The sequence below is a fragment of the Eulemur rufifrons genome, chromosome 17, assembly GCF_041146395.1.
Source record: "Eulemur rufifrons isolate Redbay chromosome 17, OSU_ERuf_1, whole genome shotgun sequence".
NCBI classification, from domain to species: Eukaryota; Metazoa; Chordata; class Mammalia; order Primates; family Lemuridae; genus Eulemur; species Eulemur rufifrons.
The window spans coordinates 21,466,658-21,480,518 of NC_090999.1; the positions used below are offsets into that span (position 1 = coordinate 21,466,658).

The 13,861-nt window shown below is 37.3% G+C and overlaps 1 protein-coding gene and 1 pseudogene across 1 annotated transcript in view; one reads left to right on the plus strand and one right to left on the minus strand.

Moving 5' to 3' along the window:
• GOLPH3 (golgi phosphoprotein 3) overlaps positions 1-13,861 on the minus strand; it is a 51,594-nt gene that overhangs the window by 8,943 nt on the left and 28,790 nt on the right. The window contains exons 2-3 of the mRNA XM_069491944.1: positions 11,164-11,295; positions 2,488-2,602 (exon numbers count right to left, since the gene is read on the minus strand). Of these exons, the coding sequence (XP_069348045.1) occupies positions 2,488-2,602; positions 11,164-11,295 (247 nt within the window). The remainder of the gene's footprint in view (positions 1-2,487; positions 2,603-11,163; positions 11,296-13,861) is intronic.
• On the plus strand, positions 6,929-7,026 carry LOC138398496 (U6 spliceosomal RNA; annotated as a pseudogene).

Genomic DNA, 13,861 nt, shown 5'->3' on the forward strand with positions numbered 1-13,861 from the left:
AGTGTGTGTGTGTGTGTGTGTGTGTGTGTGTGTGTGTTTCTTTAAACTTCCAGCTTGGGCAACACAGCAAAACCCCATCTCTACAAAAAAAATTTTTTTAATTAGCAAGGTGTGGTGGCATGCCTGTAGTCCCAGCTACTTGGGAGGCTGAGGTGGGAGGATCATTTGAGCCCAGAAGTTTGGGGTTACAGTGAACTATGATCATGCCACCACACTCCAGCCTGGGTAACAAGAGTGTGACCCTGTCTCTTCAAGAAAAAAATAACTTAAGTATCAGCTTCACATTGTACCCAAATTCCCAATTCAAATGGACACTCTGTTTTACAAAATCCTAACTGCATTTAAACACTTGAAAAAAAAGTTTTTAGACTTCTCATCTTTTCACTGCTCAGTCAGGTGGGAATAGTGCAATAAAGCCCAAATTGAGAACCAAGTTCAGTTAGCATTTATATTGCTAAGCTTCATTCATAAAATGTCACTTAACAGGTAAATTTAAGAAGTATATAGTCATCTCAAATGTTGAGATTCAATCCTCTGTGTGCCACTCTAATTTATGGTATGTATATAAACTATCGAAGGAAATTTGGTGGTCTAAGATATATTATTAAACTAAAGCCCAATGTGCCATTAGCACACATTATGTAAGAAAAAGAAACTGTTTATGAGCAGAGAGTCTGAAAACATCACCATAGTGCTAAGTGGCACCAAAGTGGGTATCAGTAACAGGAAAATTAAGGCACAACTCACTACCTTCCCTAAAAAGAATGTTTAGCACTGTAACACATCTTCAAGAAACCCTTCCTTTGGCCAGTTGGAAACTAAATTACAAATTCTAATCTGTACCACCAGAAGCAATAACAGGCCAACATTGGCAACACAACATGAGAATGACCCGAAGATTGCTTAGGCCAGTGATCTCTAGAGAATGTACAAAATGACCCATCAGAGGACAGTTAAAATTATTATATTAGCTCACAGCTTCTGTGGCTGTTGGAGAGGAGAAGAGAGGAGGGAAGTGGAAGGGAGGGGACGGGAGAGGAGGGGAGGGGAAAGAGGAAAAGAAGTTATTGGTACTTCTATCTTAAAAAATTGTTATTTGTTAATATTTAACATGGAGTTAACATTAATGCCCTGAGTCTGTCAGATGTTGCATGTCACTGACAGGCATACACGGAGGGCTAATCCAGAGAGTACTGACAGTGTGATAGGTGTTGTGACATATTGTATCAATATGTGCTGAGTGGATTTGTAGACTATCATTATTTAGTGCTAACCAAAGAAACCCTCATAAAATGAGCAAAGTAATTTTAAAAGATTCTTGCAACAGAAATTGCAACTGAAGACAAGTCCAGTATCACAAGCACAAAGGGGGAAAGAGGAGTGGAGTTAAAGTTTTTCTTACTCAATGAGATAAAAACAAACATCAAATCTCTAAGAAGGCTGTCAAAAAATTCAAAATTAAGTTTAATGTTCTCTATTACTAAGAAGGAAGAATGACCCTTACCCTAAGTGTAAAGTCCTTGTTACTGTCCTAGTAGGTAAGAATAGAGTGTATGTAATTTTTAAATAAAACAAATATGAAAACAAAATATCTTACTGAAAGAACATCCTAAAAGGACTATTGTTTTTAAAAACTCTGCTTATTTATAAGTTAGAAAACTGACCATGTTAATTACCAATCTCTGAAAATGTCCAATTGTTTTTAAAAGTTACTCTAAATAGTGATATATGTTTGAAGATGAGATGAAATGACAACAAGAATAGGCAGCAGCTATGTTTTAGGTAACAGCAGAGAGGAATAACAAGATAACTTAGGTCTCATGCTCAAGGAGCTTCCCAACTAGGAAATTAGACAAATATACAAATAACTTTAATATAAATGTCATAGTCATTTATGCTGTCAAATTTTTCAGGTTCTCCTCCCTAAGGTTCCACTTCCCTGTCTCCTTCAAGTTAAGAGAAGCCATGTGATTTGTTCTGATCAAGGAAACATGAACCACATGTCATTTCTGAGCAGAAACTTAAGAGCCAGAGTTGCTACACTCTTCCTCCTTTCGCCATAGTGACTGATACTGCTCCAGACAGTAGTGGCTTCCACTGCCTGGCTACCAGAGGGAGAATGAAATGGCCTTTGACTGACTGACAGCCTGAATGAGAAATAAACTGCTGTTTTAAGCAACTGTGGTTTTGGGGTTGCTTATGACCATCCAGAATAAGGTAGCAGGTGGTAATTTTGATAAAGAAAGATAGGAGCTCTAAGGAAGAATATTACATCTCATTCGATAACTGCTAAGTCTTGATAAACAGGATGAAATTTTATAAAAACCATGCTTTTCCCCACTCAGTGACTGACCCCTTTCAAGTTTGCCTAAATAAACAAACAAGCTTCTGGCTATTTTATTTAGGTTCCTTTCAAAAGGATTTTAAACTTTTTACACAATCTTTTAAACAGAATTCAGGTTTTGGTTTATATACACAGCAGCTTACCGCTAAGTAATTCAATCCAGTTCTGGACCGTTTCTGGAGGCTGCGTCTCCTTAACATGCTTTAGAGCTTCATCAAGAAGAACATCTCCTGTTGGAGCATCTGACTTACAGATTACCTGAAATGTAAGCAATGAGAATGAAATGATCCACTGATGCCTCTTTCTGACCTGGTTTCATTAAATGAAAAACAAACAATTATGTAAATAATTTGTTATGCTTAAAGGCCTAAGTGTTCATACACTTTGTTCAGATTTTAAACTATTTCTCTATTAAGGAAATTCAATATTAAATCTAACCACATTAGCTTGAATTAAAATAAAGCTCTCCTGCAACAATCAGTAAAGCAAAATGCTAGGACAATTTATAGTCACTGTAATTCCTTTCATTACTGAACCTTGGGGCTGTCTGATCCCAAATTCATTTTTTAAACATCATTATTAGTTCCAGAAAGAGACTCAATTATATTTAAGAATTTAGTACAGGCTGAGTATCCCTCATCTAAACATCTGAAATACTCCAAAATCTGAAACTTTTTGAGCACCAACATGACATTCACTGGAGCATTTTGGATTCTGGATTTCGGGATTAGGGACACTCAAAGCAAGTGTAACACAAATATTCCAAAATCCAAAAAATTCTCAAATATTCAATATTTCTGTTTGCAAGCATTTCAGATAAGGGATACTGATATGGTTCGGATGTTTTCTTCCCTCCAAATCTCATGTTGAAATCTGATCCCCAATGTTGGAAGTGGGGCTTGGTGGGAAGTGTTTGGGTCATGGGGAAGGCTTAGTGCCCCACCCACGGTAATGAATGAGTTCTTGCTCTGCTGGTTCATAGGAGAGATGACTGCTTAAAAGAGCTTGGCCCCTCCTCCTCTCTCTCTCTCACTCCCTCCCTCTCTCACAATGTGACATGTCTGCTCCTCCTTTCACCATCCTCTAGGAGTAAAAGCTTTCAGTGGCCTTCATCAGAAGCAGATGCTGGTGCCATGCTTCTCGTACAGCCTGCGGAACTATGAGCCAAATAAATCTCCTTTCTTTATAAATTACACAGTTTCAGGTATTCCTTTATAGCAATGCAAACAGACTAACACAGATACTCAATCTGTATATTATTACAGGTAGCATTTTACAGCCGTGGAGAAACAAATTTTTCAATGTCATTAAAACAACTGGCTAACAAATTGGGAGCAAAAATTAGGTTAAGACTGGGCTCTTCTAAGCTTATGCCACAATAAAAGATAAAGATTTAAATAGAAAATACAATTTTAAGAGTAAGAAACATTTTTTAAAAACTGCCACCACTAGCAGAAACCTTAAATACCAATAGGTCTGATTACATAAATTTTCAAATACCATAAACTTTGTTCAAAACTATATTGGGATATAGAATCCATATTAAGTGTAGAAAAATCGGGCCGGGCGCGGTGGCTCACGCCTGTAATCCTAGCACTCTGGGAGGCCGAGGCAGGTGGATCGCTCAAGGTCAGGAGTTCGAGACCAGCCTGAGCAAGAGCGAGACCCCGTCTCTACTAAAAATAGAAAGAAATTATATGGACAACTAAAATATATATACACGAAAAATTAGCCGGGCATGGTGGCGCATGCCTGTAGTCCCAGCTACTTGGGAGGCTGAGGCAGTAGGATTGCTTAAGCCCAGGAGTTTGAGGTTGCTGTGAGCTACGCTGACGCCACGGCACTCACTCTAGCCAGGGCAACAAAGCGACACTCTGTCTCAAAAAAAAAAAAAAAAAAAGTGTAGAAAAATCCAGAGGCAGGGAGAGAAAAATGCTATACTACTTTAGCCAAGCATTGGATTGCTATAGCCTTCACTCATGTTGTTGGCTAAGCAACAAATTTCTAGTTGAAATTCTCTAATATCAAAATTCAATCTGTTACATAACTATTTAAATGTTATAAAATTTACCAATACTTTTAAAATGCGACAGTCCTCTCTTAAATTTGTCCTCAAAGTGTCCTTTACCTTTCTGCTCAATCTTATAAAAGGTGAAAAGACAAAGGACTGCAAACTAATATAACTTCTGTGGCAAGTAATATGGTGATACCTCAAAGAGCTATAAGTAAAACTACCATTTGATCCAGCAATCCCATTACTGGGCATCTGCCCAAAGGAAAAAAAGACATTCTATTAAAAAGATATCTGCACTAGAATGTTTATTGCAACACAATGCACAATTGCAAAGATGTGGAAATAACCCAAGTGCCCATCAATACATAAGTAGATTAATAAAATGTGGTATATGTATACCATGGAGTTCTACTCAGCCACAAAAAACAATGGTGATATAGTACCTCTTATATTATCCTGGATAGAGCTGGAGCCCATTCTACAAAGTGAAGTGTCACAAGAATGGAAAAACAAGCACCACATGTACTCACCATCAAATTGGTATTAACTGATCAACACTTATGTGCACATATAGTACTAACATTCATCAGGTGTCGGGCAGATGGGAGGGGGGAAGAGGGGATGCGTATATTCACATCTAATGGGTAGGGTGCGCACCGTCTGGGGGATGGACATGCTTGAAGCTCTGACTCAAGTGGGGCAAAGGCAATATATGTAACCTAAACATTTGTACCCCCATAATATGCTGAAATAAAAAAAAAGAATAGCAAAATAATAATACTGTGCATACATTGTGCACTTTGAGCATCTTTCAGCTGAAGCTGATAAAAATGTTTTTCAACTTCATGTTACAGTGAATGTAATGATCATTTGATCCACTGGGAATGAAGTATGAAATAATGTCTCTGTCAAAAGCTAAGTATGCTGCATTGACTTTAACTGTTTACACTGATCTTAGCACCAAGTACATAACAAACATCCTCAGTGTCTATGTCTACAGATATATATTTTTACATGAATACATTTTTATATGTATTTTTACATGAATACAGTGAGCTGGTTTTTTATAGTGGGTCACAAGCTATACATGTATTTTATCTCTTTTCATTATTATAATAATTTTATAATGATGATTATTATCCTACATTAACAAGGAGGCTGTGGCTTAGGGACATCAAATAATTTGTACAGAAGGCTTTAAACCTCAACCTCAGCCATGCTGGTTTTTATAGTCTTTAAACTATATTCATTTCCTAAGTGTAAAGAAAAATATTGTGCTTGTGACACTTTTTCATTGTTTGGGTTCCCATTTTCTGTTAATTTTATACATAAATAAAAGACTGTAGTCCCTGTTGAAAAAAAAGTAAAAAGATATATATATATATATATATAATACCTATCTCTGAGACATTATGACTCAATAGAAATATTATAAGAACCACAATACAAGCCACGAATCTATTCATAAATTTTCTAGTAGTTAAAAAGGAAAAGAAAATTTAATATAGTGGATTAAACCAAATACAGCTAAAATATTAACATGTAACAAATATTTTAAAATTGAGGTACTTAATATTCTTTTTTTTCCTCAATTCTAAGTCTTCAAAAATCCAATGCGTATTTTTCATTTACAGTATGTCTCACTTTGTACCAGCCACATTTCAAGTGCTTAACTGTCTGGCTCACAGACACACGTGGCTACCATACTAAACAGTACACATACAGAACATTTTTATCACTGAAGAAACTTCCATTGGACAGGACTATTCTAGATCACGCTTTCAGTAAAGGCTGAAAGAGCAAGAAAAAAAGGAAGGACCTCAGGAGAAAAAGTAATGTGTCTACATTGTGGCCATGCCAGTACTTCTTCCCACCCACTCCTTACATCCACTGCAATCTGGCCTCGATACACATCTCATGCACAACCCTTTGCAAAAGGTCGTATGTCAGGGTCACAATAAGCTGAGTATAAGTGGATCATCTTTTTTCTCATAAAATTCTGTCCTCTAAATCTCTCACATGTATCACTTTTCTCCATCATCCTTGCCTTCACAGTCAGCCTTCCATATCTGTGGATTTAATCAACCATGGATCAAAAATATTAGGGAGGAAAAAAATAAAAATAACAATAGTTGCAGAGAAAAATGATTGAACTAAAAAAGAACAAAACAATAAAAAATAATGCACATTTAAAAATACAGTATAACAACTATTTACATAGCATTAACACTATATTAGGTATTATGATTTAAAGTATACAGGAGAATGTACATAGGTTATATGCAAATACTATACCATTTTATATAAGGAACTTGAGCATCTATAAATTATTACAGTCAAGAGGTGTCCCAGAACCAATCCCCTGAGGACACTGAGGCATAACTATAGACTATCTACCTAATCTGGTTGTCTTTCACTTGGATTAATTTAAGTCTCCTAATTTCCCTGAACTAGGTTTAGCCCTTTTCAAGCCATTCTCCTCAATGATTTTTCTAAAAGGCAAATTTTATCAACACATCCCACTGCTTCTGCTTAAAACTCTTCAATGACTCATAAAATAAGTTCTAAACTCCTTTTCAATAGTAATAAAAAACTGAAATGACAGAGAAGATTAGCATGGCCCCTGTGCAGGGATGACACACAAATTCATGAAGTATTTCATTTCTTCAAAAGGAAAAAAATTCAGTAATAAGTGTGGTTCACAAATAAACATGCTCTATAATTTCTACTTAGTCTGTTTGTGGGTTTTTTTGGGGGGGAGGGGTGAGGTCATTCCTAAATATAGATAATCAAGATGGTAACATTTTTAAGGAAAGCATCCAATAAAGAAGAGACCAAGAAAGAAAAATATATCTGAAAAACAGATAATGCAGATAAAGGAAATTTTCAAAAGAGCAGTAATATTCTCAGAGATCTAAAAGAAAATATTACATCCATAAAACAAGAAACCACTATTAAAAAAAAAAATCAAGAAATGGCTCATGGCCGGGCGCGGTGGCTCACGCCTGTAATCCTAGCACTCTGGGAGGCCGAGGTGGGCGGATCGTTTGAGCTCAGGAGTTCGAGACCAGCCTGAGCAAGAGCAAGACCCCATCTCTACTAAAAAAAAAATAGAAAGAAATTATATGGACAGCTAAAAATATATATAGAAAAAATTAGCCAGGCATGGTGGTGCATGCCTGTAGTCCCAGCTACTTGGGAGGCTGAGACAGGAGGATCCCTTGAGCTCAGGAGTTTGAGGTTGCTGTGAGCTAGGCTGACGCCACGGCACTCACTCTAGCCCGGGCAACAGAGTGAGACTCTGTCTCAAAAAAAAAAAAAAAAAAAAAAGAAATGGCTCATGGAAATCAAAAACATGGGAGCCATAATAAAAAACTCAACAGAAGGTTAGACAACAACTCTTTAAAAATAGCCAAGAAGGTAAGAGTAGCCAATAAATCCACATCCAACTTACAGAGTTCTAGAAAAATGGAGGGCAGAAGACACCAGAAATACAAAAAATTTCCAAAACCTAAAGATACACATTTCCAGACTGAAAGACCCCAAGCATAATGAAATTAAAATGACCCACATTAAGACATATCATACAATTTCAGAACACCAGGGATAACAGTAGATTCCAAATGCTTCCAGAGAGGAAAAATCAAGTATCACACAAAGAATGAAAGTAAGAAGGGCACCAGACTTTAACAGCAATTCTGTATGTTAGAAGACAATGAAGAAATGCCGGCCGGGCGCGGTGGCTCACGCCTGTAATCCTAGCACTCTGGGAGGCCGAGGCGGGTGGATCGCTCGAGGTCAGGAGTTCAAGACCAGCCTGAACAAGAGTGAGACCCCGTCTCTACTAAAAATAGAAAGAAATTATATGGACAGCTAAAAATATATATACAAAAAATTAGCCGGGCATGGTGGCGCATGCCTGTAGTCCTAGCTACTCGGGAGGCTGAGGCAGTAGGATCACTTAAGCCCAGGAGTTTGAGGTTGCTGTGAGCTAGGCTGACGCCACGGCACTCACTCTAGCCCGGGCAACAGAGTGAGACTCTGTCTCAAAAAAAAAAAAAAAAAAAAAAAAAGAAATGCCTTCAAAATTCTATGGAAAAATAAATTAAATTTAACATTCTCTTTTCAGCCACACTGTCAAATAAAAGTGAGATACAATAAAGGTATTTTCAGGCATGCAGAGTCTCAAAACAGTTTTCTCCCAAAAAGGTAGAAGAAAATATAAGATAAAAAAAACACAGGGTTGAATACAATGTGACAGGACAGCTATGCAACAGAACCAGAGATAAAGCAGCCCAGACTGTCGAATCTAATATACCTAAACATTTGAAAATTAATAATATTTTTTCTGTGATGGAACATTTAAGAAAAAGGTAAGAATACCTACATAGAAAACTGGAAAAAATAAGAATTATAGATTCAGGGAGGGAAACAGTATATTAGAAAGGAAAATATACAACATAACTCCACAGAAAACAGTTATCAATCCAGTTACAATAATGTAAATAATCATTACCATTTTGCTAAAAATTGTATGATATAACTCAATTAGAAAGATTAGGGGGCAGAGGAGGCAGGACATAAGAAAGCCAAATATTAATCTATTCTAACAGAAAGTAAATAGTGCTTCAAGCTGATGTATCAAGAGATGGCAGTATAAGCTCATTTAAAACACAGACAAAAATGCCAAAAGAAATAAGAGAATCATAATTGAATGGTGGCCCCCAAAGTGTCCACATCCTAACCCTCAGAACTCCATTTGGGAAAAGGGTCTTTGTCTTGGATTAATCAGATGGACCCTAAATGCAATGTGCAAAGTGTTTCTGCATTAGAGACACACGGAGGGAAAGGCAGTCTGAAGACAGAGCAGAAACAGATGTAGCCAGAAGGCAAGGAACATCTGGAGTGACCAGAAGTTGGAAGAGGCAAGGAACAGAATCTCCCTTAGAGCATGGCACACACCTTGACTTCAGACCCCTAGCCTCCAGGACTGTAAGAGAATAAATTTCTGTTGTTTTAAACCACTAAATTTGTTGTAATTTGTTAAGGCAGCCCTAGGAAGCTAATACAAGGACTGTAAATGGTTGCCTCTCAGAAACAGAACTAAAGAATAAGGAAGGGTGGGCAAAAGATTGCTATTTTTTGTTAGTAAAATTTGATTTTATACTTCTATATGTATGTCACTTAATAAGATCAATAATTATTTTTAAATTAGCAAATTAAATCATACTGAAGTATGTTCCCAAAAGACGTAACAACCTAGTTAAGATCACTCAAAATAGTAGGCAAAATAATAAGCACAAATAGGCAGGGAACATGTCTCTCCTCTTGGTCATGACTGTATCCTCAGGGCCCAGCACAGTGCATGGTGTACTTAAGCACTAAATAAACACATGATGAATAAGCGAACGAAAGCACAAACAATTAACTGATATCGCAGACAATACCAAATTGGTTCTTCTTCCCACAAAAAGAACCAATATAAAAATCTTTTCACTTCAGGTCAGGGTCCTGTAACATTAACGCAAAATTACTTACAATTACTGTAATTTGTAGTAACCTATGCATATATTTCATTGATAACTATAACGGCAGCTTCCTAAGGTTTTTTTCCCCCATAAATCATTACAGTTGCACAGCAATATGAAATAAAAATTCTATTCTATTTCATAATTATCTAAAATAGTAGTTTTTTTTTTTAACTAATATGCCAGCTGACTTGACCTGACTTTAAATGACTAGAGTACATTTAATTTTAAAATCCATCCAGAAAATTTTCTAATAACATCTTTACTTTTTGCATATAACTTTCTAGAATACACTAATGGCTTTCTTCTGTACAGCATATCAAATCAAAAAATATTCAGTTCTTACCTAAAACTTTTGGATTAGGATACTCTACTAAGTAAAAATTAGTTTTGAAACACCATGCCCCTGAGAAACACAATGAGAGACTAGAAGAGAAACAGTCTTGATTATTTAAGATTGAGGTCAAAGTTAAAAATTCTAAAAACTAGCCAATAATACCTCTATTTTACTACAGAAGCCAAGGAACATCTAACCCTACACACCCCTTCACAGTGGAGAAGACAGATCTGAAAAATATTCACACCCTGATGAAAAGATCAACAACCTATGGGGTAGTTAATTTGCACAGTAGCACTTTTGAGGTTTTTTATGTCAAGTCTTCCAAAATTATGGCTTTCAAAAGCAGCAAATGAGGCCGGGCGTGGTGGCTCACGCCTGTAATCCCAGCACTCTGGGAGGCCGAGGAGGGTGGATGGGTTGAGGTCAGGAGTTCGAGACCAGCCTGAGCAAGAGTGAGACCCGTCTCTACTAAAAATAGAAAGAAATTATCTGGCAAACTAAAAATATATATAGAAAAAATTAGCCAGGTATGGTGGCGCACGTAGTTCCAGCTACTCGGGAGGCTGAGACAGGAGGATTGCTTGAGCCCAGGAGTTTGAGGTTGCTGTGAGCTAGGCTGATGCCACGGCACTCACTCTGGCCCAGGCAACAGAGCAAGACTCTGTCTCAAAAAAAAAAAAAAAAAGCAGCCAATGAAGCATGGAATTTTTCTGAAGAGTAAGTTGCAGTAGCCAGTGATCCCAGTAATTAATTACATTATTCATCATATGTACAAACAATCAGGAAACCAAGAATGAAAAAAGGCTATGGAAACACAATTCAATAAAGATAACTTTAAAATCAACTTCCACTTTAATTTTTGAAAGCTATTAGCAGAAAACCTTCATTTAAGCAGTATAAACTCTTTTAAAAGAATGCTATTCAGCACTTCTCTTACCTTTCTTGTTAATAGACTTTTACGTCTCATTCCACAAGCCTCTAGTTGTAACCTTCCTCTTAATGCTAATTCAATTAACATACAGCCACGTAATCCAGATGATATACAGTCATTCCAAAATGATGTATAACCCTATTAAAAAAAAAGAAAACAAAATAGCTAATTTACCTTGAACTCAGTCAAAAACAGAAATATTTTTAGCCAAAATTATTTTTGGTGCCTTTTACCTTTCCTGTCTTTCTATAACAAAATACAGTTAGTATATATTATTAATCTAGGATTTTCAGGGGCTTATCATCTTGTCATCACTTACCCTTATATCCAGATAAACAAGTAACATTAGAGTTCAGGGGTTTAGAAATACAATATAATTCATACTTCACTAAACTATGTGTTTATTAGGCTCTTTCAGATTGCAAACTCCAGGGAACACTCAGTCAACCTTACATTACAGTGGTTTCTTAGCACATGTGGGCAAATTAAGCAGCTCAGGAAAAAGAACCTAGCCAACTTGGCCTTAAGGAAAATTAGAACATGATTCAGTAATTGCTATTCAGGACAAAAACATAAGGTTAATTTTATATATTAGAAAAACACACATATGGGCCCATGAACAAAAAGGATGGCTGTATGCCTAAGAATATGAGTAACAAATCAGATAGGTCCCGAGAGAATCTAAGACAGACATCTGGGGATGTGGGGATAACCAGCCAACCAGGCATCACCAGATAAAGTCAGGGCACTCTGAGAGCAAGTAACTGTGGTTGTCCAAACTGTAAAGCCACAAACCTTGCCAACAGGGTTGCCAGCTCTCAATTTAAGATACTCAGCTCTCATGAGAAAGCAAAAGCTACTATAACTGGTTCTAAGTAAGGCTCTGAACAAGGTCATGTATGATTTTGATAGGAGGGAGAGCAGGCCAATCGGATCTCTAAAGAATGGAGGGCCCAGGATTAGGAAAGGCCTGGACTCTCGGATCTGGCACTTTGCCAAGGTCAGTCCTGGTACTCTGCTAGGCCAAAGAGGTCAGCTTGTATTTCACAAGATGACTGACCATGAGGGTCCCCAGAACTTCATTATTGATACAGGGACTTAAATTAGCCTCGTGAAGCTACCACCCCCGAGAATGTGAGCTTTGGGAAAATTAGAATTTATATTAAGGGAGGCACAACGGGACAAACAAAAATATCAGTTTAAGGAGGCCAATTTGAATGTGAGATAGAAGAAACAACTGGATGTGATGGAATCATTTTAAACGAAGTGTTAGGGGATCTGATCAAATTGAGATTACCAGAGACTTAGCAAAGTGATTAATAAAACCCATAATTTATAGGGGTTAGGTAAAATCCATGGCTTATGAATCCATGAAAATTAAAGCCCTAGGAAGCCTGCAAATGGATTCCACATGAAATTAAAGTTGCAGATATCTGGCTTTGACTGGCCTGGACATATAGATGGCATTCTGAGGTGAACCTCTACAAACTGTGAATAGCAGAGTATACCTCATGAAGCAGTAATGGATATGAACAGCTCTGCAGCTGGAACCTCCAGCTGAACAGTACTTAAAGCTTACATTTGCTAGCAGAGGACTAAATATGTCTCAATCTCAACCGCTCCCGGAGTAATGCCATATCCAGAAATATCAGTAGAATGGAATCTTTAATAACAGACTTTAAAGATCTACATGAATTTAGTGAATGGCTTTGGACATTAACACTGAAAGACCTATGCTTTAACAGAATTGAATTCACATGGAAAAGTAGATGAATGGGCATGGACAGTTCTGTACCAAAGTTTCTGGGTCACCAGCAATATTCTAAAGATAAATGAAGCCAACCAAGACAGACTAACCAACATAACAGTCCAGTATGTTGATAACCTCCTGCTAAAATCTACATGGTAAAAGCACAACCAAGAATTAACCAAGGGTGGGAGGGGAGAAGGAAGGAGAAAAGAGATACTTTTATATCCCTGGCTTGAATAAAAATGAAAAAAAGGTATAACTGGATCAGATGACAATGCCACATTTGGGAATTAAGCATCCTAGGGGAGAAGCAGTAGATTGGGAGAGAGCCAAGTGAATTTGGTCACGACCTAGGCCAGCAAAGTTCTGCAGTGAATCCATGCCACAATACAGTGAGACACACCACCAGCTGGCAGGAGAACTACTTCGAGAGTCAAGAGCTGCAGCAACAGATTTGGCCTTACCAAGTCCTGAGGAGCTCTTTAACATTATCATTTCTATCTAGTGCTAACCTTAACACTATATATTTCTCAATTCCAAAACATCCATTTTTAAAGCTTATTATCTCTGAATTTGCGATGCATTGTTCAATAGGCACCACTTTAAGGATATATGGGTATTACAGCTACTGAGCTAACCTAAACACATTAAAGAGAGCAGAGACCTGTGGCATAGACCTCACAGGTGCATAGCAGTGGAGAGATGGATTACGGTCCAACTTGTCTGTTACTGGAGAGTACTTAAAACTTCGTACAGGATTGGGTGACAAGATCCAGATCTAATTGTGCCACCAATCTGCCTGATTTTGCAGTGAGGAAGATTTTACAAGGGCAGGTCAATAACAACCACACTACCCAGAGGATTTTGTCCTTAGACAAACTGCTACACTCTATGAAACAATTACAAGAACCTGCTGTCTAGGCAGGAACGTTACATATTCAGGGCATGAGTGTG